Consider the following 27,114-nt stretch of genomic DNA (forward strand, 5'->3'; position numbering starts at 1 on the left):
AAACTTGGCCTCATTGAGGGGTAGTATTTCAATATGAGTAGGAAAATGAGAATACACCTAGAGAATACAACATTTTTTTTTTTTTAGAAAAAAGCACTGCTTCTAGTGCCCTTCATCTGAGCACTCAATGTGTGCAAAAAGTTGTAGCTCATGGAATCTTGAAAGAATTCATTCTCCACCTTTGAAGTATTTCTTCTGAGTAAAAATTGCTATCTTTGGCTGCTCAGCATCTTCTCTCCTAGGGATGGACAAATTGGTCCATTTCAGATTTTCTTAGTTTCTCATCTTCGCAGTCTTAAACTCGGTTTTTATGCATTTACACAGCAATCTGCCTATATATGTATATATTTAAATCAACCTTCTTGAAAATTTGCCAGCATTTTAGGGCAAATTCCTCCCAATATACACATTTTTGTATGTAGCCGTGAATAATATATGCGTTTTGGCAGTTATGTTCACAAATAGACGCATTTTTGTACGTGTTGGAGAACAGCGTCACAAAATTCAAAGAAGTGCAAATTTCAGTGGATAGCTGTGTTCCAGCTTAAAAACCAGGTAGTGTTACCAAAGCCTTCACAATGTGCCTGTCACAACAATTATTGGCGCTGAGACTTAACAGGTAACTTCTACCATGATGTAAGCAAAGGCCACCCCCTCTTTAAACATTGCAGCTGATCAGCTTATATTGATGCTTCTCTTAAACTTCGAGAGTACAGTGGTACCTCGGGTTAAGAACTTAATTCATTCTGGAGGGCCGTTCTTAACCTGAAACTGTTCTTAACCTGAAGCACCACTTTAGCTAATGGGGCCTCCTGCTGCCGCCGTGCCGCCGGAGCACGATTTCTGTTCTCATCCTGAAGCAAAGTTCTTAACCTGAAGCACTATTTCTGGGTTAGCGGAGTCTGTAACCTGAAGCATCTGTAACCCGAGGTACCACTGTATACCCCCTACCTCTATAACCAGAATGTCTGTATGAATGTATAAAGCGCTATCATCCTAGCCCCATCAATGTTCCACAACAGTTCCAGTTATTCAGTCCTACAAAGAGCTCAGCTCAGAGACACAGTCGCTGTGTCTATAAATCCCCACACCCTGCCTGGGTTGAACTGGTTCTCCTTCCTGCTCCCCCCCCCTTACTGGGCGCAGCTTCCTCGCAGAGCAATCAAGGTACCTGATACAGAATTGCGTTGATCAACAAAAGATGGGCGAGTAGGATGGGGAGGGAGGGAGGAGCCACCCCCGCCTTAGTTTACCTACCTCCAAAGGATATAAACCCTCGGCCGAGAGAGCGCTGCTAGCAGAGGCACCGGCGAGAGGCAACTTGAAATTTGCACCCCTCAGCACCCAGCTTTTGCACCTGTTTCGACCTCGTTTTGACGGTGAGTACAGTGCGGCAGGAAAGCAATTGTGCTTCAATGTGTTGCGTTTCTTTTCAGGGGGGAAAAGAAAGTGTTGGGGAATAAGGAATCAGAGGCCAGCTGAAGCACAACGAAGTTTCTAAAATCTGGGGGTGTTTGCAGCTGACAAACACAAGATGCTCTGTGCGTTTTGGGGCAGCCGGTTCCACGTTTAGATCTGAATGGGAGGAGAACTGATTTTAAAAGCAAAAGAAAAGAGCAACTGAGGAGTGCAGATCGTCTCCTTGATCTTCTTCTCCTTAACTCCTAGAAGCCCCTCTTTCTAGCCATTTTCAACCAGTGGAGAGCTTGGATATTAGAACTGATTCTGGCTTAGGGCAGAGAGAAACTGCAAGGGGGAGGAGGCCAAAAGAGGGCGGAGGGATATCACTGGAGTACCATTACCATCAGCCTCAACCAGCATGGCTTATTGCCAGGGATGGTGGGAGCTGCAGTCCATCAAGATCAGGAGGGTCACAGGTTCCTCATCCTTGTTTTAGGTAAAGGTAAAGGGACCCCTGACCATTAGGTCCAGTCGTGGCCGACTCTGGGGTTGCGGCGCTCATCTCGCTTTATTGGCCGAGGGAGCCGGCGTACAGCTTCCGGGTCATGTGGCCAGCATGACTAAGCCGCTTCTGGCGAACCAGAGCAGCGCACAGAAATGCCGTTTACCTTCCCGCCGGAGCGGTACCTATTTATCTACTTGCACTTTGACGTGCTTTCGAACTGCTGGGTTGGCAGGAGCAGGCACAGAGCAACGGGAGCTCACCCCGTTGCGGGGATTCGAACCGCCGGCCTTCTGATCGGCAAGTCCTAGGCTCTGTGGTTTAACGCACAGCGCCACCTGCATCCCATCCTTTTTTAAAGGATGCTTAAAAGTCCAGTATGGAGAGGGTTTGCCGTGGAAAAGTGTCGTATACTTGTCTCCACTACAGTGTACAAGGAGCTATTGTCTGGATAGCTAAATCTCCAATAAGCTTATGGCCAAGTGTGATTTGGACTCTCCCATGCAGGAAGGGGGAGAAGGTCAATTCAGTTTGTACGTCAAGCAGAATTGATCAAATCCACACCTTTTGAAACAACATGAGACTCAAAACACAGCCACCCTTCAAAATCCGCGCTCTTCTAAATTTTGCGATTCAGTTCTAGAAACAAGAACCAAAGAGTGTTTGCCAAAATGGATACATATCAACATATTTGCAGAAATGAAATGTGTATATGCATTCTATTAGGAGGAACTGCTTTTATCAAAACCGCTTACCAAAATATGTTTTTAAGACTTCATTTGCACTAAAATCTGAATAATTTTTATGAGGGTTTTAAAAAAAAAATCCTGCAGAAACATGGGGAACTGAATTTAAGATTAAGAAAAACTGAGAAGTGAGAAACTCAGGAGAACTGAAATCAACAGACCTTTCAGTCGTACTCCCATATGAACCCAACACTCTCTCTCTATTATCCAAGTGCTTCCTTCAGATTCTTCACTTCATATCCTCCTGTTCTGCTTGCTTTCAGTCTGCTTCTTGAATATTAGCAGCAGATGCTTCAAGAGACAGAAACCCTAACTGCTATCTATGCTGAGCTTCAGAATTGGGGCAAATGTGTTATGAATGTAGAGAGAGGGCATATCTGTAAGCAGGATGTTCTGGAGCATGGCCTCTGCAGCATGAGGTGCTTATTCCCACACAGAACATCTGTTTATGTTTTGCTTTCCAGGCAGTTTAGGTAAGCCTGATGCTTAGTACAGTGGTACCTCAGGTTAAGAACTTAATTCATTCTGGAGGTCCGTTCTTAACTTGAAACTGTTCTTTTTATTTTTTATATTTTTAATTGGTTTTCGCATATTGCATTACAATACAGACGTACCAAAGCCAACACCATTTCTTCCCCATCCCCCTATACATTTACATTTATATTTCCTCAATCCATCATATTATTCTTTTCTCCTTCCTCCCACTTCCCTCTGCTCCCACTCGATTTCCTCCACATTATACAATTTACAATAATCTTTGCATTCTACAGTCTTCTCAAATTGTCTATATATTCTTAATGCTAATTTTTTTCCCATCCAGTACTTCACATTTTAATCTAGGCATATTAGCGTATCTTTTTTTGAGCAACGTTTTGCCATATATTCATCAAAACATTTCCATTCCTTTTTTAATTTTTGATTTGACTGATTTCTTATTATAGCAGTTAACTTTGCCAAAATTAAATATTAATTTAGTTTACAAATCCATTCCTCCTTTGTGGGTATAATTTGTGACTTCCACCTAGCAGCAAGCACTATTCTAGCACCTGTACTAGAAACTGAAATTGTTCTTAACCTGAGGTACCACTTTAGCTAACGGGGTCTCCTGCTGCTGCTGCACCGCTGGAAAGCGATTTCTGTTCTCATCCTGAAGCAAAGTTCTTAACCCAAGGTACTATTTTGGGTTAGTGGAGTCTGTAACCTTAAGCGTCTGTAATCTGAAGCATCTGTAACCTGAGGTACCACTGTATACCAGATCTTGACAAGTTGGCGACGTGTAAGACAGCTAATGTAATGTGAAACTGGAGCTTCCACAAGGGACTGGAAGCACGGGGAGCTTTTGCAATGCAAGCCTGGCAACACTCAGTTAGCAAGGCTGCTTTTCGGACTCTCTACATTCTTGTCTCTTTTCCGCTAGATGGTGGCCTCCCTGAAGTCCTGGCCTCTCATGATCGCTGTGACTCTGTGCATCTTGTTCTGCCTGGGAACCTTGGTAGAGGCCTACCCGCAACAGCCAGAGCACCCTGGAGAAGATGCCTCTGCTGAAGAAATGGCCAGATACCTGTCAGCGCTCCGACACTACCTTAACCTGGTGACAAGGCCAAGGTGCGGGTTGCTTTTAAAGTGGTGCAGCGATGGTCTCTGGAGTGGTGTCTGTGAGCCCTGTCTACACACACACACACACACACACACACACACCCCTCCTGCCTGCTGAATGTTGGTGGGGAATGAGCATTATGCGCAGGGCTCCCAAGGAAGGGAGAGAAAAATGCAGCCTTCTTCCATCCTGAGCACATTTATTTAACATTCCCCAGGCAAAGCCAGCAGTGGGAGCGACTCCCTATGTGGGTGAGTGCATGAGTCAGAGCAAGGTTAGCGGCTGAGGCAGTACAGGTGTCCCTGGGGATGTGGGTGGCGCTGTGGTCTAAACCACTGAGCCTCTTGGGCTTGCCGATCGTAAGGTCAGTGATTCGAATCCCTGCGACGGGGTGAGCTCCCGTTGCTCTGTCCCAGCTCCTGCCAACCTAGTAATTCTAAAGTACGCCAGTGCAAGTAGATAAACAGGTACAGCTGTGGCGGGAAGGTAAACGGCATTTCCTTGCGCTCTGGCTTCTATCACGGTGTCCCGTTGCACCAGAAGCGGTTTAGTCATGCTGGCCACATGACCTGAAAAGCTGTCTGTGGACAAATGCCGGCTCCCTCGTGAGGCCTGAAGCGAGATGAGCACCGCAACCCCATAGTTGCCTTTCACAGGACTTAACTATCCAGGCGTACTTTACATTTTTTTTACCTTATAGGTGTCCCTCCACTTACGCAGGGGTTATGTTCCAGGCATCGGTGAAATTGTGTAAAGTGGGGAGCACTATTTAAACACCTTTTAAACGCTCTCTTGGCCACTCTCCCTCAAATTGATTTTTTATTGTTTATCACCAATGGCCATCACAATACAATATAAGCACAAATCGCACAACTACAGAATGAAAGATCCTGTGTGCTCCAGACCAAGACAAACCTAAAATGCCCAGATTTTAAATCCAGACTAAATGCAGACCAAAAAACACTGCATCCAAAAATATCCACAGCTAGAATTGAAGCTCTGGGGTTGGCAGGAGGCTGGAAGACACATGAGAAAGCTGCTGCTGCGATAGATACCCCGCACATGGGGCGGGGAGGCTAGGCAGCCTAAACAAAGCCTTCCACAAGGACTCCCCAGCTCCCTCCCACAATTTCAGGGTTTGAACTGAATTTTTAAATTATTTCCCAGAGGCTGTGCAGGAATAAAATCCACACCAGTGGTGTTTATGTGTGCTAGTGTTCAGTTCCTTGCCATGCATGTCTGTTGCCATTAAATAACAGGAAGGGGGGGCTGCCTCATGGCTGTGGAAATCGGAGGTAGGGTGGGGAGGAGTAAAAATCCCTTTTTCTGCCTCAAAATAGGATGACATTAACTCAGTTATTCCTCTCCCAACTGAAGGTTTGGCAAGAGGTCCAGCCCAGAGACCTTGATGTCAGAGCTTATTTTTGGAGACAGCAGCAGCAACAGTGGAGCGAGCCATGATGACCGGTCAAGGTAAGTCCCAGCAGCACAGAGTGCATCATTTTTGCAGCAAACCTAACCAGGACCTGCCTGTTTCTGACCCGGAGCCAATTCTCTCTAACCACCACAACCTTGCTAAAGGGAAGGGCAAGCTCTAGGCCTGGAGACACATTGTGTTTTCTGTGTCATCTACTGGGATGGGGAGGGGCATTCCTATTGCCTCATAAACAGAAAGAAAAGTGATTCTCAAGAGATTGGAAACCACCTTGTCTGCTCCAGGAGCAAGGCGTTCTAGACCTAGAACGTCAAGATTACCCAGCAATGGGGAAGCAGCTTTCTGCACGTATCTAACCCTTTTCCAAGCTAAACCACAGACACATAGAAGAATCCCAGGAATCATGTAATATAGAGTCAGGGCCATTCTTGATTCAGTTTAAGCATGGTGTCATGGTATCTAGCATGGTATCATCCCTATTTTATGACATTTGTTGAGATCTAGAGCTTATCCTAGCCCATATACTCAAACAAATCATGGAAGCATAAAGTTGGAAGGTACCCTGAGGATCATCCAACCTCCTGCATTGCAGGGATATGCAGCTGTCCCTTATGGGGACTGAACCTACAACCTTGGCATTATCAGTACCACACTCTATCCAACGGAGCTAGCCGGCTGATAATGCAATGCAATGCAATGCAATGCAATGCAATGCAATGCAATACAATACAATACAATACAATACAATACAATACAATACAATACAAGAAAAGGTGTTTGTTGTTGTTGTTGTTGTTGTTGTTAGAATTTATATACTGCCCTATACCTGGAGGTCTCAGGATGGTTCACAGAACAATTTTTTTTAACTTATTGGAATCACTTAATCATGGAAGTTTCACTATCAATAACCTATCTCTAACTTGCTCATGAGTAAAAACAATATTTTTGAAGCAACCAGCATTTTTGAAGCCACAATGTATGTAAACTATATGCTTGCTAAGAAACCATTTTTTAAGGAGTTTGTGCACGCCTGGTACACCAATGCTCTGGGTTCTGCAGGTAAATGGTCTTGGCCTTTGGGACAGGGAGCAGCAGCGGATTGTACTTGAGCTTCTTCCTCCAATTCCCTGCCTTCACAACCATTTCTTCCTTTTTTCCAGGTTCGATGACTCCAACATGTGGTAATGATCTCGATGCTTCTCAGCCAGTGGTCCATCTGCTGCTTCTTTTTAAACAGGCAAATCGTTGTGTTCATTTTGCATTTCTCAAAACCAATTAAGCTGTGATGATTTAAAGAGTCCATTCCCCACCTCAACTTTCTCCATCCAATACTGAAGAGGCTTGGGAAAGAAACTCTCACTGCACCCCCCCTTTCAAGACAACAACATTGCAATGAGCCAGGTCTCTTTCTCCCTACAAGCCAACAGGGGGTGCCAGAAGAGTGCTTTGTGGCTGGGGGCACAAAGGTTGCCCCCAGCCCTTGGCACCAGCCAAGGTTGTAAGACCCCCCCCCCCAGTGCAAGCCCTCATTATGTCTACTCTGGGTTGTCCTGTACATCATGTGTGTGGGTGTGAATAGGAGTATGTGTGTGTGTAAACATATGTATTTGAAATTATTTCTGTTTGTCTCAAGAATAAAAAGCAAGTTTGATGGAGAAGCTTATTGCATTCTTCCCTTTGTTCCCAACCAACTGAAGTGGGACAGTCTTTGGGTGCTGGGGTAAAGAAACTGCTACAGCAAATATACTATCGGCAAAACCAATTTGGTGTTTTGCAACTTTCTGACAAGTTGCAGGACCTTAGCCAGACCTAGCAGAGTACACGCAGAATCCACGGAAGCAATTGGCAACTTGGCTGCAGACAGGATAGATGAAGCAGGTACCAGGAACTTGTAGTTAGGTGTTTATTATATACAGCGGACTACTTACAGGAACAGAACATGGATCTTAAGCTAGCTCTCTCTGACACAACTCACAACTCCTACACTCACTGACACACTGAACTCTGAACACGAAACTCTGAACTAACACATTCCAGTTGGTAGGCCATTAATTATCACTCCCTTGAGAAAGCTTGACCAATCAGGGAGCGGTCTCCATGTCTCTGTTATCACCAGGCAGACTTACTCCTTCAGATTGCCTTCTGGCTGTCTGCCAAATCTTAATTGACTCTGTGTGAGTAGCTGCACATACACAGTTTCCCAACATATACTGGAGAATTCCAACTGGGAAACAGAATCCTGGAATACCATTTTCCAAGTCCTTGTCATGCTAAAATGTCCTCCAAGGAGAACCCTTTCTCTACTGCAGAGAAAGCCTCCGGTTCTACTCTTTGCTTTCTGTGCCCATTTTCTACGTCCAGTGAAGCTTCCAATGGAGGAGAGCATTAAAAAAACACCATTCCCCTGCTTACTGTCTGAAATAGAACGAACCATCTATTCTGACATCTCCTTCTGGTGACTGGGTAGTCCGGGTTCTGTCCTTCATGTATGGCCTGAACAATGGTCCCCTCTCTACTTCCCCGCACCCCTTTAAATATTAAAATTGGTCACCTTTCCCAGTGGTGTAGCATGGTTTGCCAGCACCCGCAGCTACACGGAGGGGGTGTGTGGGAGGGAAATGGTCTCGATTGGTGTTTGTTCCACTTCAGCACTAAAGAATAAGTTTCCTCAGGGGAAAGCAGCCGGGCAAATGGAGGTACGCAGAAGCCCAAAGTCAAGATTGGCTCCCAAGGTGGCCTACACAGCTCTACCACAAAAAACCCCACAATCTAATTTATGTCAAATGGTTATAACCAAACCTTTTCCAAAAGGTGGCTTAGAATATCATGTAAGATATTCTAAGACATGCACCAACCAGCAAACCATGGAAGAACAGCAACATCATCAAAATCAGGGGTCAGCAAGGTTTTTGTGGCTTGGGTTGGTTCCCGGTCCTGCAGATGCTGCGGTGGGCTGGAGTGCGTGCGCACGCATGCACAAACACTATTTCCGGTGCTCCTTCCGGTGCGGAGGAGGCATGCGCAGCTTCCCATTGGCTGCAGGACCTTCCTGCAGCCAATGGGAAGCCAGCTAGCATCATGGAGGGCGGTCCCCGTTTTGCGCCACATCGGTTTAGCACGGCGCATGGGAGTCGACTGAGCATGCGGTGGGGGTCCCTGAGTGGGTTGCAGGGGCCTATGGGCCGGTTAAATGACCCCCATGGACCGCTTGTGGCCCATGGGCCTTACGTTGCCGACCCCTGATCAAAATATAAGAAACTCAGTTAAATATCGAGAGTGAGTACTTTATAAAATAGTGATTAAAAGGGAGCACCATTAATGTAATACACAAAAGGAGAAAACGATATGCTTTAAAAACATGAGCCCCCCCCAACCCCCCTTATTGAGAGTCGCTGTACCTTTATGGATTTATTTTCTTGATTTATCTTTTAAACGGTTAGGGCTAACCTGGCTAATGTAGCTCCTCTCTGTTTTTATAAAAGCACGCACACACATCCATATATGTTTGGGGCAGTAGGTCTCAACCTCCCAGGCAAGTTTCCTTCTTAAAGAAAAAAAAAAAAAACCCCTTGTGCAATTGCCGAAATGGCCATAATGACTGCAAGAATCAGAAATCAGGAAGACCAGAATTTTAATAAGGAATGGGGAAAATTTATAATTTATCTTAAAAACCATTGTAAACGGTTAAAAATCGTTAGCAGGATTGGAATATCACTTGTAGTTTAATGGTGAATTTTGGATATAATGGAGATGTAAAAGATTTGGATTATTAGAAAAGATGCAGGAGGAAATGATTAAAAATAGGACCCCCACAAAGGGGAGGAGGGGAAAGTCCAGGAGGTTCTTTGGAATCTTGATATTATGTTGTATGTTGAATACGTGATTGTAAAATTGTAATCTGAAAAATAAAATAAGATAGATAGATAAAGGTAAAGGGACCCCTGACCATTAGGTCCAGTCGTGGCCGACTCTGGGGTTGCGGCGCTCATCTCGCTTTATTGGCCGAGGAAGCCGGCGTACAGCTTCCGGGTCATGTGGCCAGCATGACTAATTCACTTCTGGCGAACCAGAACAGCACACAGAAACGCCGTTTACCTTCCCGACAGAGCAGTACCTATTTATCTACTTGCACTTTGACATGCTTTCGAATTGCTAGGTTGGCAGAAGCAGGGACCGAGTAATGGGAGCTCATCCCGTTGTGGGGATTCGAACCGCCGACCTTCTGATTGGCAAGCCCTAGGCTCTGTGGTTTAACCCACAGCGCCACCCGCGTCCCTAGATAACAGCAAAATTCACAACTATTAATGAAAGGTGCAGGAGCCCTTTTGCATCTGTCCACCCTAGAGGTTTGAAAAGAGATGTCCTTCCCAAGGGTGGAGGGCCAAAACTCTGAACACTTGACACGTACACTTTTGTAACTTTGGACTCTAAATTCATACATCCTAGACAGTTGACGCAAGGGGAGAAGAAAGAATCAGACAGTTGACACCTGCTGGAAATCGGACAGCTACTGCAAGGACAATAAAATAAAATAAAATAAAATGCCCTTATATTCTGGATGCACTGCTGGGATTCTGGGACTTCATGAATAACTGGGATGCCACCTGCTGGATGCAGGCAGCAGCAAGGAAGTTCCATTCAGCTGCAGCGTAACATCTTATTCTTAGAAGAAACAACGCTAAAAGTCACCAAGAGGGCCAGCTTGCAGCAAACGGAAACAGATGTTTCTTAGCACGATGTAAGCCCAAATCTGTGGCCTGTTGCAGTCTCAGACTGGAATTAAGGAGACAGACACTTAGCACACCTTGACCTAAGTGAAATTATTGCATGTGTGGAAAGAGGTTTCCATGCAGGGATCCGCTGCCCTTGACATGGGAATGCGAGAACTGGCCATTTTTGGTCTCTCTGTTTCTCATTTTTACAATCTTAAGTTCAGTTCTGTGCATTTCCACATCTGTTAACTTTTTTAAAAAATTCATTGTGAAAATTCACCGGGATGTTAGTGCTAATTTCTCCTAACGTGGACTTTTTTTTTGCAAAGCAATTTCCCCTAATGCAATAATTTTTTATCTGTTGTTTTTACCGGTATATGCATCCTTACGTTTAATTTAACCAAATATATGCTATTTTGCACACATTACTTGGCTGGAGAACAACATTACAAGATTTGGATGGCTGTGTTTTGATTTGTGCGTTGTTTCGGAAAGTGAAAATTATTTATGTAGGCTTGCTTATATATGTGAACTGATATATATAAAATCGAGAGAGAGTGCCTCTTTCACAGGGAGCAAAACCCAGAAACCTAGCAACACATGCATAATTATACAAGTAGCTCATATATATGTTCACGTGGAAGTTTTTAGGTGAAGCACTATGCATCTCCATATGCTCAGCCCTCTGTGGTTTATACAGTTCTCTGAATCTTAGCGCTGTGGATCCCTGGTCTTAGTGCTGTGGGAGTCCCAAAATGCAAAGGATTTTTAAAAATATAAATTTATATATATATAAAATAATGGAAATGGTTTATTGAATATTTACAGATAAATTATAAACAGATTAAAACATTGGCGGGATTATTGTAACCACCTGCAGTTTTATAAGAGTATATATTTAAAGAATATGAATAAATGAGCAAATTAAGTTAATTTGGATAGGCAGAAGTTATTAAAAAATAAATTTAAGGAACTGCAGAAAGCAGGGGCTGGAAGTCAAGTTTTGAAATGTCAAAATGAATGTAAAACTAGTGAAATGTATAAACTTGAAAAGTATAAAGAAATAAATAAAATGGAAGAAAGTCAGACATATTCATATTGAAAGCACATCCATTTCTCACCCCCCCTTAAGCAGTGTCTATATTGGCACCAGGATATCTTTCTCTCCCAGGGCCATCTGGATTGCAGCAGGAGAGAAAAGAGTTAAACCAACTGCTGCATTCTAAAACCAGAAAGATTGCCTTGCAGAAATTAATTGTTCGATTAAACCAACACAGACCCCCCAAGCGACCCATTTGGCACCACATATAAAAAGCTGTAATCCTGTATATGCTAAGGTAAAGGTACCCCTGACTGTTAAGTCCAGTCGCGGACAACTCTGGGGTTACGGTGCTCATCTCACTTTATTGGCCGAGGGAGCCAGCGTACAGCTTCCGGGTCATGTGGCCAGCATGACTAAGCCGCTTCTGGCAAAACCAGATCACCGCATGGAAACGCTGTTTACCTTCCCGCTGGATCAGTACCTATTTATCTACTTGCACTTTGACGTGCTTTCAGACTGCTAGGTTGGCAGGAGCAGGGACCGAGCAACAGGAGCTCAACCTGTCGCGGGGATTCAAACTGCTGACCTTCTGATTGGCAAGCCCTAGGCTCTGTGGTTTAAACCAAAGCGCCACCTGCGTCCATCGGGGGTAAATCTCATGGGACTCAATGGGAAGAGATTTTAGATGCCATCCCTGCCATCAGTGTGACCTATGAAGCAGATCTCTTTGGTTTTATTTCATTATTTGCCTTTCGTTAGCTACACCCTTTGTGTGTGAGCAGGTTGGCACTGAGACTACTATCAGTCCATATTTAGGTAATAGATCTAGCAGGACCATGAAGACACGGTATGATGAAAGCTTACATTCCCCTATTTCAGTCTAAACAGAAGTTGTCTGTTTTGTTGTTACTACTCTATGGACCTGAAGAACAGAATTAAAGTCCAAACCAGAATTTTTCAGGCCCTGCTGTGAAAACAGCTTTTGAGGAATGAAGTTGTGGGAAGCTGTAGGCAAGTGGTGGGAATTGAACTTTTCACTTTGCACCAAGAAAGAGAGGTTTGCTGAGGGTGAAGGATCTGGCCTCTGAGACTTAAAAATAGTAGCACTTTCTGAATGATTACCACTTGGTGGATTACTGCAGGCAACATATATCTCCTACTTTGGATTGGGGAGGAAATTCAATTCCATTTGCATCCCACCTATCAAATTTGCTCTTTCTGAAAATTAACGAGAACTGAAACACAGATATCTTTCAAAGTTTTTACTCCTATGAATTTTGCGATGCAGCTATCCAACCCAACAATGTTTGCAAAAATGCAAATACAGTGGTACCTCGGGTTAAGAACTTAATTCGTTCTGGAGATTCGTTCTTAACCTGAAACTGTTCTTAACCTGAGGTACCACTTTAGCTAATGGGGCCTCCCGCTGCTGCTGCACTGCGGCTGCACGATTTCTGTTCTCATCCTGAAGCAAAGTTCTTAACCTGAGGTACTATTTCTGGATTAGCGGAGTCTGTAACCTGAAGCGTCTGTAACCTGAAGCGTCTGTAACCCGAGGTACCACTGTATCAGGAAGGTGTAAATAAAAATTGGCATATTATTGAAAATAACATACAGTGGTACCTCAGGTTAAGTACTTAATTCGTTCCTGAGGTCCGTTCTTAACCTGAAATTGTTCTTAACCTGAAGCACCACTTTAGCTAATGGGGCCTCCTGCTGCTGCCGCACCGCCGGAGCATGATTTCTGTTCTTATCCTGAAGCAAAGTTCTTAACCTGAAGCACTATTTCTGGGTTAGCAGAGTCTGTAACCTGAAGCATATGTAACCCGAGGTACCACTGTGCACACCATGAGGTATAACACTAGATGCTTTGTGCTTCTGGTTTTTTTTCCTTTCCCCCTTTTAAAGGCGATTCTTTCCATTTTATCTTCAGGCGGACCAAAAACAAATAAGTAATTAATCACTCGCATTTGGGGGGGAGGAACCCCCACAATCTAGTTCTTGCCAGCAAAATGTTTTCCGGTGGGTGAGCTGTCAGGGGAGGGACGGAACTCACTGGTTGCAAAGGGCTATTAAGAGTGTCCCCCTTTACGCTGTGTGGAGGTGTGAGGGGGAGGGGGGAGGAGAAAAAAAAGGTATAAAATTCCCCCAGGAGCTGCCACAGATTGAGACTGAGAGGAAACACAGAAGGACCCACCCAGCCCAGCATATTCCTGTTTCCAGCTTCCAAAAGGCTCAGGGTAAAAACTTGTTGGGGTTGTGATGAAGCGCCTGGGACCAATTTCTCTAGTCAGTTGTCTTGCTTCGAGGAAATTTCCTTTCAAGGCTCTTGAAAGCCTGCTGTGCACCCTGATATTTTCCTGGTTTGTAGGACAGGAGGGAACGACTACAGTGGTACCTCAGGTTAAGAACTTAATTCGTTCTGGAGGTCCGTTCTTAACCTGAAACTGTTCTTAAGCTGAGGTACCACTTTAGCTAATGGGGCCTCCTGCTGCCGTGCCGCGCGATTTCTGTTCTCATCCTGAGGTAAAGTTCTTAACCCAAGGTACTATTTCTGGGCTAGCGGAGTCTACAACCTGAAGCGTCTGTAACCTGAAGCGTCTGTAACCCGAGGTACCACTGCATAGGATTTTCTCTCTCCTTTCTTTGCTAGCTTCTGCTGGGGAAACAGGTCCAAGTAAAAGCGGGGAGTGTTTGGCACTAGTGACGGAAAGGTCTTGAGAGGTGATAAAAGTATTTTCTTTTTCGAGAATAATTTTTATTGCTTTTCAGTGACAACAATCCAATAATAGCCTCATTATAACAATGCCAAATTATAACACAATTAACAATACCAATCACTGAGGTGCCAAATTATGCAAATTTGGTTGCCCCCCGCGTGCTAGAATTAATGGTTTGATGCTTTTCTTTCCAAAATCTTATAAATTTCAATTACGCTCCAGTCCAAATACCAATCCCTTATATCGCAACTGCAGTTTTATCAACCTCCATTCGTATTGACACATTGAATGATTTCTACAACTGCAGGTGAAGCATTCAAACTCTCTCCTTCCTATGGGTGGCAATTATTCTGTCCGTAATGTTTCTTTCTTTTTTTTCTTGAAAAGTTTTTATTGTTAAAATAATTCAGCATTAATACACACATATTGCGAATATACAAACATACAAACATACATTTCATACAATCCTTAAAAATGTTCAAACATACCTACACTCAATCCCACAGATAATTCCTTCACCATCCACCACCCCTCACCCCACTTTTGTGTTAGACTTCCAATCTACTCAATTGCAATTTCTTTCCACTTCTATTACTTTCTTTCACACACTTTTAACCTAATTTCATGCTTCTTTTTCTATTACACATTGTTATCCATCTTATTTAGTATTCCAGTATTTGAAACGGAACTTTTTTATTCATATTGATTTTTTAATATGGTTTTGCAAGTATCCTTTAAACACCTTCCAGTCCCTATCTATCTTCTCTTTTGAGATCCTTCCAATTTCTCCCATTGTTTTGGATATATTGCAGTACTCCAATATTCTACAATACAATATTCTGTCCGTAGTGTTTCTTCCTTTCCTTGTAAGATATTATCTCTATCTTTTGCCAGCCGTTGCTGCTCTCCATCACGCCTTGGGCGGTACTACTTGTTGTTTCAGAAGATCTCCTTTGCGCCGTCCCTGGTTCATTGCTTGCAGTTGCAAAATTCACACTGTCCCAGTAAATTTTCTGTTTTCGCCATCTTTCTCTCAGATAAAAGTGTCTTGCTTGAAGGAAATTTCCTTCCAAGGCTCTGTCACCTGCTGTGCATTCTGATACTTTCCTGGCTTGTGGGGCGGGAGGAGATGACTATAGGATTTTCTCTCTCCTTCCTAAGCTTCTTCTGGGGAAACGGGTCCAAGGAGAAGCTGAGAGCGTTTGGCACTAGTGATGGAAAAGTCTTGGGAGGTGATAAAAGCATTTTCGACCATTGTGAACTATCAAGTGAAGCCTGCTGAGGGTGGAGCAAAGGCTTCACAGACAAGTCTGTGGGCTTCCATGAAACTTCTTTTTTTATAAAAAAGATTTTTTAATTAGCATATAAAACACATACTTATACATTTACACAATACACATACATACCGTATTTTTTGCTCTATAAGACTCACTTTTCCCCTCCTAAAAAGTAAGGGGAAATGTGTGTGCGTCTTATGGAGCGAATGCAGGCTGCGCAGCTATCCCAGAAGCCAGAACAGCAAGAGGGATTTCACTGCGCAGCGATCCCTCTTGCTGTTCTGGCTTCTGAGATTCAGAATATTTTTTTTCTTGTTTTCCTCCTCCAAAAACTAGGTGCGCCTTGTGGTCTGGTGCGTCTTATAGAGCAAAAAACACGGCAACACACTACCTTTTTTTCATAACATAAAACATACCTACATTACTCTATATAATACCTACCTATACTGTACATATCAACATACCTACACACCTACCCCACACGGACACCCACCAAGTGACTTGACTTCCAGCCGTTCTAGTTACCTTACTTTATTTTTCCAACCAGCTTAAACGCATTTCATTATTTCTTCAATCTCTTCTTCTATCTTTTTACTTTACTCTCCTTTCACTTTAATCATTTTCTGGATTCACTCAATATCTGTCAGAAATTCTACTTTTTTCCACATAAATTTTGATGTATTCCTTAAAGATAGCCCACTCCATATTCACAGGCTTCCATGAAACTTCTGGCTGGCCAGAGACATGAACAGAAGGATGGGCTTTGACCTGGTCCAGGAAGGCTCAGAGCTCATCCTTTTGCACTGCGCTTTCAGAGCACAGATCCACACTTGGAAGCTTTGTGTCCAGGAGGCATTCCCACCCCCCACCCCAGGGAAAACCTATGTTTTACAGCTAGATCTGAGCAAACACCATTCTGCGGAAAACCCAGTTGCCATTTGCTCTAATCAAACGTGGGTTTTTCTGGAAAAAGAAAGAAAGAAAGAAAGAAAGAAAGAAAGAAAGAAAGAAAGAAAGAAAGTGTTCAGACACAGAGCTTTAAAGCCTGCATCTGTGCCTTAAAACATAGCACAAAAGTCAGAGTGAGCCCTTAGGTTCACTGTATCAGATGCAAAAGGATAAGGTTGCCGTAATGTTTATGAGTCTTAGAACGGGGACCGAGAAGGAGGATCAATGCTGCAGAACATGTCCAGCATTGGGGTCAGCGCTCATGTGCATCTGCCTACCCTGCTTCACACAGTTTCCAGACCCTCCAAGTTTCCCTATTTTCCAGGGACAGTCTCGGATTTACAAAAGCCATCCTGGTTTCTGATTTGACCCCAGAATGTCCCGCTTTTCCTTAGGACGTCCCTAATTTCACTGGAGAAATGTTGGAGGGTAGCCAAGGAGATAAGTAACTAGACTGCCTTTAGAAGACTTCTCAAGGCAAATCTGAAGGGTTGTTTTTTAAAAAAATGCTTAATGTTTTATTTGGTTTTCATATATGTTGGAAGCTGCCCAGAGCAGCTGGGGCAACCCAATTAGATGGGTAGGGTATAAATAATAAAAATATTATCATTGTCATTATTATTATTACAGTGGTACCTCGGGTTAAGTACTTAATTCATTCTGGAGGTCTGTACTTAACCTGAAACTGTTCTTAACCTGAAGCACCACTTTAGCTAATGGGGCCTCCTGCTGCTGCCACGCCACCGGAGCACGATTTCTGTTCTCATCCTGAAGCAAAGTTCTTAACCTGAGGTACTATTTCTGGGCTAGCGGAGTCTGTAACCTGAAGCGTATGTAACCTGAAGCATATGTAACCCGAGGTACCACTGTATTATTGAATAGGATGTCCCTATTTTCATCAGAAAAATGTTGGAGGGTATGAGTTCCCCATACACTAGCTCATATTGAACTTACACAATTCCATGGACATAGCAACGTGTGGTTAATAAAACAATCTATGGCCTTTTAAACTGTTTCTTCGTGTGTACTGTTTTTGTTAGTTACAATTTATGTATTTTTGTGTTTTTATAATGTAAACTGCCCTGTGATCCTCAGATGAAGGGTGGTATAGAATAGTAGTAGTAATAATAATAATAATAATTTTTATTATGAATAGTAGCGCACTAGCTCATTAGCTTCATATATATATACCATAATAAGGCTTAGTGATGTTGACATCCATTGCCTCCATTGCCTTGGTATCATAGGGACTTTCCCCTCCCTTTCCCAATACAGATGATCGCTCCACGGAGATTCCGTCTCTCTTTCTTCACCTTCGCTTGCTGTCTGGCTGTGTTTCTCAGCCACATTGGGGACACGGCACGCATTGCTCCCGAATTTCCCGGTGAAGATGCTCCACTCGACCAACTGGTTCAATATTACAACGAGTACCAGCAATACCGCAACTCAATCAACCGTCCCAGGTTAAGTGAAATGCATTTAATTCCTCATGTAGACTGTCATGCCAGAGTGGTGCATGCTCTAGTTATCTCTCGCTTGGTCTACTGCAATGAGCTCTATGTGGGGCTACCTTTGAAGGTGACCCGGAAACTACAACTAATCCAGAATGCGGCAGCTAGACTGGTGACTGGGAGCGGCTGCCGAGACCACACAACACCGGTCTTGAAATACCTACACTGGCTTCCAGTACATTTCCGAGCACAATTCAAAGTGTTGGTGCTGACCTTTAAAGCCCTAAATGGCCTCGGTCTAGCATACCTGAAGGAGAGTCTCCACCCCCATCGTTCTACCTGGACTCTGAGGTCCAGCGCCAAGGGCCTTCTGGGAGCTCCCTCGCTGCAAAAAGCCATGTACCAGGGAACCAGGCAGAGGGCCTTCTCAGTAGTGGCACCCACCCTGTGGAACGCCCTCCCACCAGATGTCAAAGAGAACACCAACTACCAGACTTTTAGAAGACATCTGAAGGCAGCCCTGTTTAGGGAAGCTTTTAATGTTTGATGGATTACTGTATTTTAATATTTTGTTGGAAGCCGCCCAGAGTGGCTAGGGAAGCCCAGCCAGATGTGTGGGGTATAATACTAAATTATTATTATGTAGACCCCCCTTTTTTCCTTGTAGAGCATTTTGAGAAACCAGGGCTGTCTTGAGCATACGTGGTGCCGGGGTGGAAAGATCCACCCGGTACACCCACCCACCCGGTTGCCCAGAGTTGTCCACCTTTTTAAAGAGAGAGTTGACACCATGCTTATCTCTGCTCTAGAAAAGAAAACAGGAAACATAAGCAGCCCAGCACAACAAACCAGCCCGAGGCATCGGAGACTGAGCGAAGCAGCATGGTATAAGCAGCATGCGCTGGGCAGGCCTCTCCACAGCCCTACGCCAATCCCAGGCATGCAGGAGGGTGGAGCCAGCAGGCCACCTCAGCGCCTCGCTAGCTTGCTCACCCCTGAACTCATGGCGCAAAGCCACCCACAGCAGAAGCGCCCACCGCAGCGCTCCAACTGACGGGCGGGCTCTTCCCGGGACTCCAACTCTCGGGCCCTGGACTCTTGGCCTGGGGCCCCTGAGAGCCCAGTGTCTGGGTGCCCCGCACCCCTAGCACCTATGGTTAAGACGGCCCTGTGAGAAATGCTCCACAGGACTCACTAGTTCTCATTAAAAGCCAGAATGCAGAGAGAGAGAGTTTGTGGTACTGCATAGGAATGAATTGTTGTTTGTGATGGTAAAGACAGTTTGACAAACCAGCTTTTCATCTTTACCCAGATTTGGTAAGCGATCCAGCAGCCAGGCACTCTGCGGAGATCCAAGCACCAGATGGGACTGTTCAAACTGACAAGTAAGTTTTATTTTTGGAACCGGTGCAAATTTCTCAGACGCATATCCCAAGGTACTTTCCATCCATACGCACATTTCTGCAAGCAGTTTTCCCCAAATATAATGCACTTTTCTGGGTTATTTTTGCTAATATGTCTGCACACGTTTTGCTAATGCACACATTTTTGCACTCATAATTTTGGTTGGAGAACTGCATTGCAAAAAATAAATAAAATAAAAATAAAAACAACCTCCCCAGAGATGTGTGAATGTCAATGGATAGTTGTGTTTCAGGCTGCTTATTGGTTTGAGAACTAGGTGGTTTCTCATTAGAATGCAAACAAAGTTGAATTTCTCCCCAAGAAATATGGCACGCTGGAAGGTGGTGTCCTTGGTTTTTGCCTTCCGTGTGTTCGAGGATATCCTTTTCCTGGAGTAATTTTGTCCCCAATGTAGGGTTGCCATATTTCAAGAGGTAAGAGTCCAGACAGAAAAAGTTGTTGAGCCGTCAGCTGCTACCCGTGCTGGAGCCAAAGCCCTGGCCAATTGAGCCAAAGCCCAAGCCTGAACCTGAACCGCAGGCGCAGAAAATAATATTAAACAAAACAAAACAAAAAATCCCAAACCCAGACAATTACTATAAATTGTAAAACACCATCCCCCCAAGGATGGTCATGTAGGCCCCCCCCCAAGGGATAAGTCTGGGATTTCCTGGATGTATGGCAACCCTACCTAGATGTCTGTCAGTACCAGGCCCTGACTGTTGGGACAAGCATTGTAGCTTGCAATGCAGGAGGTCGATCAGGGGTATATTGCAGTGTGTATTGAGCTGACTGGGCCTGTGACAGATGAAGGCCCAGATGACCTTTCTGGGTGGACAGGGGCTATAACACGATAGGATTCACAGGTGTAGCCTCAAGGTGTCAGGATGCTGTTGGCGGCTCCTGGATGGATGCCCAGGAAAGTACAGTGGTACCTCGGGTTAAGTACTTAATTCGTTCCAGAGGTCTGTTCTTAACCTGAAACTGTACTTAACCTGAGGTACCACTTTAGCTAATGGGGCCTCCTGCTGCTGCCACGCCGCAGGAGCACAATTTCTGTTCTCATCCTGAAGCAAAGTTCTTAACCCGAGATACTATTTCTGGGTTAGCGGAGTCTGTAACCTGAAGCGTCTGTAACCCGAGGTACCACTGTGTATGTGTGTGCGTGTATATATATATATATTTCCAGAGCAGATTATCACTACAGTGGTACCTCAGGTTAAGTACTTAATTCATTCTGAAGGTCCTTACTTAACCTGAAACTGTTCTTAATCTGAAGCACCACTTTAGCTAATGGGGCCTCCTGCTGCCGCCACTGTGCAATTTCTGTTCTCATCCTGAAGCAAAGTTCTTAACCTGAAGCACTATTTCTGGGTTAGCGGAGTCTGTAACCTGAAGCGTCTGTAACCCGAGGTACCACTGTATAAAGACAATGAAAAGTTTCTTGCTGTCCTTTTTTATTTCATGTTTTACAGAGAGAGTCTATAGAACCAAGCCTCTTGGATAACGGCATGGTCCCGAGTGAATTCTCCATACCCACTCTCCCCCACTTCCTCATTCGTCATTCTCATCATCTCCTCTACTGTCAGGGACCATGGTGAGGAGGAAGAATGGTGGGAACCTCCCCCTCCTCCTGCTCCTGCTCCTGAATCTTCCCAGGAGAAGGAGGACAGTATAGATTTGGAACTGTGGTTTGCAGAGGGACATAGTTCAGAAGGCAGAAGCTGGGAAATACTGAATGGGGAACAGCTAGGAAAAGAAACATTGGGAGAGAGAGGGTTAACAGATTCACAGTCTCTGGACAGCATTCCTCCAGTCAGCCCAAGGTCAAGAAGAGCTCAGAAAGGGGCAGAACAGAAAGCACATAGGATACATGCTCAGATTACAAGACGTAAGAGTGACGTAGATTAATAAGGAAGGAGGGGGCGTAAGCCTTAATTGGGAGCACCGCCATTCTTGGTAGACACATCCTTTTGTCCTTCACTGTGTTTATTAAAGAAACTAACATGTAAGAATTCCCTTACATTTGATTTGCTCATTTATGGCCATGGGGCAGGAAGCCGATTTCCTGAAGCCTGACATCTATGGGTGCTGAAATGTGCCCTCTGTCTTTGAGCTCTTTGCTCTCCTACTTTCAAAACTTGCCGGGTTCTGGGAGATGGAGGGGTAGGAATGCTTTCTAAGGACAATGTGTCAGCCGGGTGTTGTTCCGGCTCTCCCATGATTTCCCAGCTTTCCCCCTCATCTGCCTCTGAGCTGCGACCTCCCTCAAACCCCAGTTGAAAATCTATACTGTCTTCCTCTTCCACCTTCCTGGAAGGGGAGGCGGTCTCCACCATTTCTCCTCCTCTCCCCAGCCCCAGACATAAGGAGAGATGAGGAATCTCCCACTCACAGCTTCTATTGCGTTCTTCCATTGCTTCTTTCAGGAACATGTCCACAAGGAGGACGTCTGCAAGCCTTCCAGACTGAACCCTGATTGCTCCATGATCCTCTTCACCTGACTTTTTCTTCATATGATGGCCGCCAGCTTCCAAGCAAGACATTCCCTACTGGGCATTCTCCTTCCTCTCCTCTTCAACTAACTGTTGAATTTAATCATTATAATAAAGCAAGATTCTCGTTGCAATCTGGTCGCCTTTGAATGTAAAACCACTGAAATCAAATGCAGACACATCTCGCAGTATCTGCTGTTGAATTGCTTTGGTGGTATTTTAAACCCAGCTTTGCAGGAGGGATCAGTGGTCCTAGGTCTGATGTACATTCACGCCATACATTTACAGCACAATGAATGCACGTTCAGTGGCTGCTGGTGGTTGGAGGATGGATGGCGGCTAACAGATTGTGGCTGAATCCAGACAAGACAGAAGTACTGTTTTGGGGGGACGGGGGGCAGGTGTGGGGGACTCCCTGGTCCTGAATGGGGTAACTGTGCCCCTGAAAGACCAGGTGCGCAGCCTGGGAGTCATTTTGTACTCACAGCTGTCCAGGGAGATGCAGGTCAATTCTGTGTCAAGGGCAGCTGTCTACCAGCTCCATCTGGTACGCAGGCTGAGACCCTACCTGCCCGTGGACTGTCTTGCCAGAGTGGTACATGCTCTGGTTATCTCCCTCTTGGACTACTGCAACGCGCTCTACGTGGAGCTACCTTTGAAGGTGACCCGGAAACTACAATTAATCCACAATGCGGCAGCTAGACTAGGAGTGGCCACCGAGACCATATAATACCAGTCCTGAAAGACCTATATTGGGTCCCAGTACGTTTCAGAGCACAATTCAAAGTGTTGGTGCTGACCTTTAAAGCCCTAAATGGCCTCGGCCCAGTATACCTGAAGGAGCATCTCCACCCCCATTGTTCAGCCCAAACACTGAGGTCCAGCGCCAAGGGCCTTCTGGCTGTTCCCTCCCTGCAAGAAGTGAGGTTACAGGGAATCAGGCAGAGGGCCTTCTCAGTAGTTGTTCCTACCCTGTGGAACACCCTCCTATCAGTTGTCAAGGAAATTAAAAACTATCTGACTTTTAGAAGCCATCTGAAGGCAGCCCTGTTTAGGGAAGTTTTTAATGTTTGATGTTTTTTCATGTTTTTAATATTCTGTTGGGAGCCGCCCAGAGTGGCTGGGGAAACACAGACAGAAGCGCGGGTTGTAAAAAAATCATCATCATCATCATCATCATCATCATCATCATAAATGAATCATTGGAACTGAAACTTAGCCATCACAGATCCACAATTCACAGCACCAATTTAAATTTTTTTAGTTGTCGTCCCCATTAGATTCACAAAATGTTTAGGGGTATGTGTACCCCTGCATCCCCCCGGAAAAAAGCACTGACCTTAACAAACTACAGTCCACACACTTTGAACCATTCCTGGAGCTTGTTCTGTGAACCACCCTGAGACCTCCTGGTATAGTGCGGTATATTATTATTATTATTATTATTAATAATAATAATAATACATTTTATTTTATTTTATTTTATTTTATTTTATTGCATTGACTTGCCTTGCCTTGCCTTGCATTGCATTGCATTGCATTATCAGTTGGATAGCTGGTTGTAGGTTCGATTCCTGTAAGGTACAGCCACATATCCCTACATTGCAGGAGGTTGCGGCTTGAGCATATAGGATAAGCTCTAGATCTCAACAAATGTCATAAAATAGGGATGATACCATGCTAGATACCATGTTACCATGCTTAAACCGAATCATGAATGGCCCTGAAACCATATTACATGATTCCTGGGATTCTTCTATGTGCCTGCGGTTTAGCTTGGAAAAGGGTTACATATGTGCAGACATTACCTTGCCAACAAAGGTCCGTATAGTTAAAATCATGGTTTTCAGAAATTGAACTGGAAATGCGGCTTCTGTTTTGAGCTTTCCGTATTGAGGCTTCCATTTTGAGGCTTCCGCTTTCAGTTTTCAAACGTTTTGGAACTCGAACGGACTTCCAGAAACCAAGGTACCACTGTACTTTTTTTTTATTTGCAGAAGATGGTAAGACATCTTTTCCAGACAAGAGCAAGAGCATCGCGTGATACTGAGGACAATCCTAGGACGACGGTATGAGTTTTCCCTTTTTGTTTTCCAATGTATTTCTTATCAATAATAATAATAATAAAAATTCGGTGTGGAGCGAGCAATTTTTCATTCTGATAGTGTGGCCCAGAGGAAAAAGGTTTGAGAACCACCGATCTATATGCTAACTCTAAGCCTCTAAGCTCTGTTCGAGATATAACCGCATAAATGCACACGTTCATCGGCAAGATGGTGCTACTTATTTGATAAGTGAAAGTGTTGTTGTATATAATCGGAGCTCGACAAGGAACATCTGGAGTTGCTCCAATGATGCATCATCACTGGGGTATTTCGGAGGCACTGTTTTGTCATCATTAGCATAGCTGAGGAACATGGCGGCACAGCAGGTGAGGGCAAAGAGAGATACCCAGCTGTTCCGCAGAAAGACCGTCTGTTGCAGGGAGGAGATAAAGAAAATACAGGGCACTCTCATGATTCTGGGCAGGTGGAAAACTGGCAGCGAAATAATAATAATAATAATAATAATAATAATAATAATAATAATATATTTATACCCCGCCCATCTGGCTGAGTTTCCCCAGTCACTCTGGGCGGCTCCCAACAGAATATTAAAAACACGATAAAACATCAGCCATTAAAAACTTCCCTAAACAAGGCTGCCTTCAGATGACTCCTAAAAGCCAGGTAGTTGTTTGTTTCCCTGATATCTGATGGGAGGATGTTCTACAGGGTGGGCGCCACCACTGAGAAGGCCCTCTGCCTGGTTCCCTGTAACTTGGCTTCTCACAGTGAGGGAACCGCCAGAAGGCCCTCGGAGGTGGACCTCAGCATCCGGGCAGAACAATGGGGGTGGAGATGCTCCTTCAGGTATACTGGGCTGAGGCCGCTTATGGCTTTAAAGGTCAGCAGCAACACTTTGAATTGTGCTCAGAAACGTACTGGGAGCCAATTTAGGTCTTTCAGGACCGGTGTTATGTGGTCTCAGTGGCCACCCCCAGTCACCAGTCTAGCTGCCGCATTCTGGATTAATTGTAGTTTCCGGGTCACCTTCAAAGGTAGCCCAACGTAGAGCGCATTGCAGTAGTTTAAGCGGGAGATAACCAGAGCATGCACCACTCTGGTGAGACAGTCCGCGGGCAGGTAGGGTTTCAGCTTGCATACCAGATGGAGCTTGTAGACAGCTGCCCAGGACACAGAATTGACCTGTGTATCCATGGACAGCTGTGAGTCTAAAATGGCTTCCAGGTTACGCACCTGGTCCTTCAGGGGCACAGTTATCCCATTCTTCAATCCCGTATGCTGATAGCAAATCCAAGGTTGCATCCACACCAAACATCTAAAGCACCACTTTAACAGTCACAGAGAACCCTGAGAAGTGTGGTTTGTTAAGAGTGCTGGAAACTGTAGCTCTTCTTAACAATCCAGAGTTCCCATGACTCTTTGGGAGATGTTATGAATGTTAAAGTGGTGTCAGGGTGTGGATGTGACCCCTACGTGGCTAAAATGGGACCTTCCACATGAGAGGGAAGTATCAGCAGAAACATACACAAACACATTAAGTGGGGGGGACGGGACCCTAAGAAGTGAGCCTCAGAAATAGCCCAGTGTAGACTGTACCAGTCACTGTAAGTCACCACAGAAAGCTGGTTGAAGCAGAAAATTGGACTTGGGCAGAGGAAGGGAATGGAGTATCCTGCGAAAGGGTATTCAAGGTAGAGGAACGGAACAGAGTATCCTGCAGAAGGGTATTCAAGGCAGAGGAATGGAATGGAGTATCCTGCACAATTCCCTCTTGCTGTTGTTTTCTCCTGCGGCAGATGAAACGAGGAAGCTGGATCGGCCTCTTGGCCATCGCCTGCTGCGTGGCTTTCCTCCTGGGCCGCCTTGAGAGCGCCGGAACCACCCCAATTCCCCAGCTATGATGTTTCGTTAGAAGTCCTAGAAGACTATGAAGAGCAACTTGAAGGATTTATCGAGCAAGAGAGAAGGTAAAAAGTGTTGTCTCCTATCCTGTTTATCTACATGAAACCACTGTTAGTGGGGTCATCCATAGTTTTGGAGTATGTAAGGAATATACTGGGACGCGGGTGGCACTGTGGTCTAAATCACTGAGCCTCTTGGGCTTGCCGATCAGAAGGTCGGGGGTTCGAATCCCCACAATGGGGTGAGCTCCCGTTGCTCGGCCCCTGCTCCTGCCAACCTAGCAGTTCGAAAGCACACCAGTGCAAGTAGATAAATAGGTACCACTCCGGTGGGAAGGTAAACAATGTTTCATTGCGTTCTGGCTTCTGTCACAGTGTCCCATTGTGCAGAAGCAGTTTAGTCATGCTGGCCAAGGTAAATGGCATTTCCGTGCACTGCTCTGGTTCGCCAGAAGTGGCATAGTCATGCTGGCCACATGACCCTTTACCCTTTACCTTTAATGAATATACTGATGACATGCAGCTCTGCTTCTCCTTTACATCGGCAGGAGGGGCAGTGGATGTGCTGGGCTGGATGAGAGCCAACAAACTGAAGCTCAATCCAGACACTGGATTGAGGCACTGTTAGTGGCTGTTTCTCTAGAACAGATGGATGGGAGGTGGCCTGCTCTCTCTCTCTCTTTGAAATTGTTTTTATTTGACTTTACAAATATAAATTTATAACAACACCAAATACATATCCGTACAGTGGTATCTTGGTTTACGGCATGGGTAGGCAAACTGAGGCTCGGGGGGGGGGGGGAAGATCCGGCACAATCGCCTTCTAAATCCGGCCTGCGGACGGTCCGGGAATCAGCGTCAAAAGTTATTTTAAACATTCTTTTCAGTTCATTATATATCATTTCCCAGAAAGCTTTTATTACCTTACATGACCACCACATATGATAAAAGGTACCTTCTTTTTCTTCACATTTCCAGCAGGTATTTGCACTTGTTTTATACATTTTTGCTAACTACATGAGTAGAATGTGCCCTTTTATTTAAAATGCATCTCTGGGTTATTTGTGGGGCATGGGAATTCATTCATTTCCCCCCTCCAAAATATAGTTCCGTCCCCCCCCAAGGTCTGAGGGACAGTGGACCGGCCCCCTGCTGAAAAAGTTTGCTGACCCCCGGTTTATGAACTTAATCCATTCCCGAAGTCCATTCTTAAACCAAAGCATTCTCAAACCAAGGCATGCTTTCCCATAGCAGTGGGGGACTCAATTTACAAATGGAACATACTCAACATGTTCTGCTTCCAAGGCAAAGTTCACAAACCAAAACACCTACTTCTGGGTTTGCAGCGTTGTTTCCAAGTTGTTCATAAACTAAGCTGCTCTTAAACCAAGGTACCACTGTTTAAAGAGATTTCTCT

At 44.8% G+C, this 27,114-nt stretch overlaps 1 protein-coding gene and 1 long non-coding RNA gene across 2 annotated transcripts; both read left to right on the forward strand.

Moving 5' to 3' along the window:
• The first annotated feature begins 1,282 nt into the window (after nt 1-1,282).
• On the forward strand, nt 1,283-7,333 carry LOC308462136 (goannatyrotoxin-Vere1-like). Its single transcript, XM_080979564.1, has 4 exons — nt 1,283-1,379; nt 4,067-4,254; nt 5,624-5,719; nt 6,842-7,333. The coding sequence occupies exons 2-4, from the start codon at nt 4,067-4,069 to the stop codon at nt 6,864-6,866; spliced, it is 309 nt and encodes a 102-aa protein (XP_080835690.1). The 5' UTR covers nt 1,283-1,379; the 3' UTR covers nt 6,867-7,333.
• Nucleotides 7,334-13,620: 6,287 nt separating this feature from the next.
• LOC308462173 lies at nt 13,621-21,760 on the forward strand. Its single transcript, XR_013979042.1, has 4 exons — nt 13,621-13,675; nt 17,656-17,843; nt 19,144-19,216; nt 21,665-21,760. It is a non-coding gene; the product is annotated as an uncharacterized lncRNA (long non-coding RNA).
• The last annotated feature ends 5,354 nt before the right edge of the window (nt 21,761-27,114 follow it).

The sequence above is a fragment of the Podarcis pityusensis genome, assembly GCF_964106645.2.
Source record: "Podarcis pityusensis genome assembly, chromosome: 13".
Lineage (NCBI taxonomy): Eukaryota > Metazoa > Chordata > Lepidosauria > Squamata > Lacertidae > Podarcis > Podarcis pityusensis.

What these genes read in the sequence shown, in the direction of transcription:
- LOC308462136 (XM_080979564.1), top strand. Translation starts at nt 4,067, where the DNA reads ATGGTGGCCTCCCTGAAGTCCTGGCCTCTCATGATCGCTGTGACTCTG. An exon ending in AACCTGGTGACAAGGCCAAG is followed by an intron (nt 4,255 to 5,623) that starts GTGCGGGTTGCT and finishes TCCCAACTGAAG; the next exon opens with GTTTGGCAAGAGGTCCAGCC. An exon ending in AGCCATGATGACCGGTCAAG is followed by an intron (nt 5,720 to 6,841) that starts GTAAGTCCCAGC and finishes CCTTTTTTCCAG; the next exon opens with GTTCGATGACTCCAACATGT.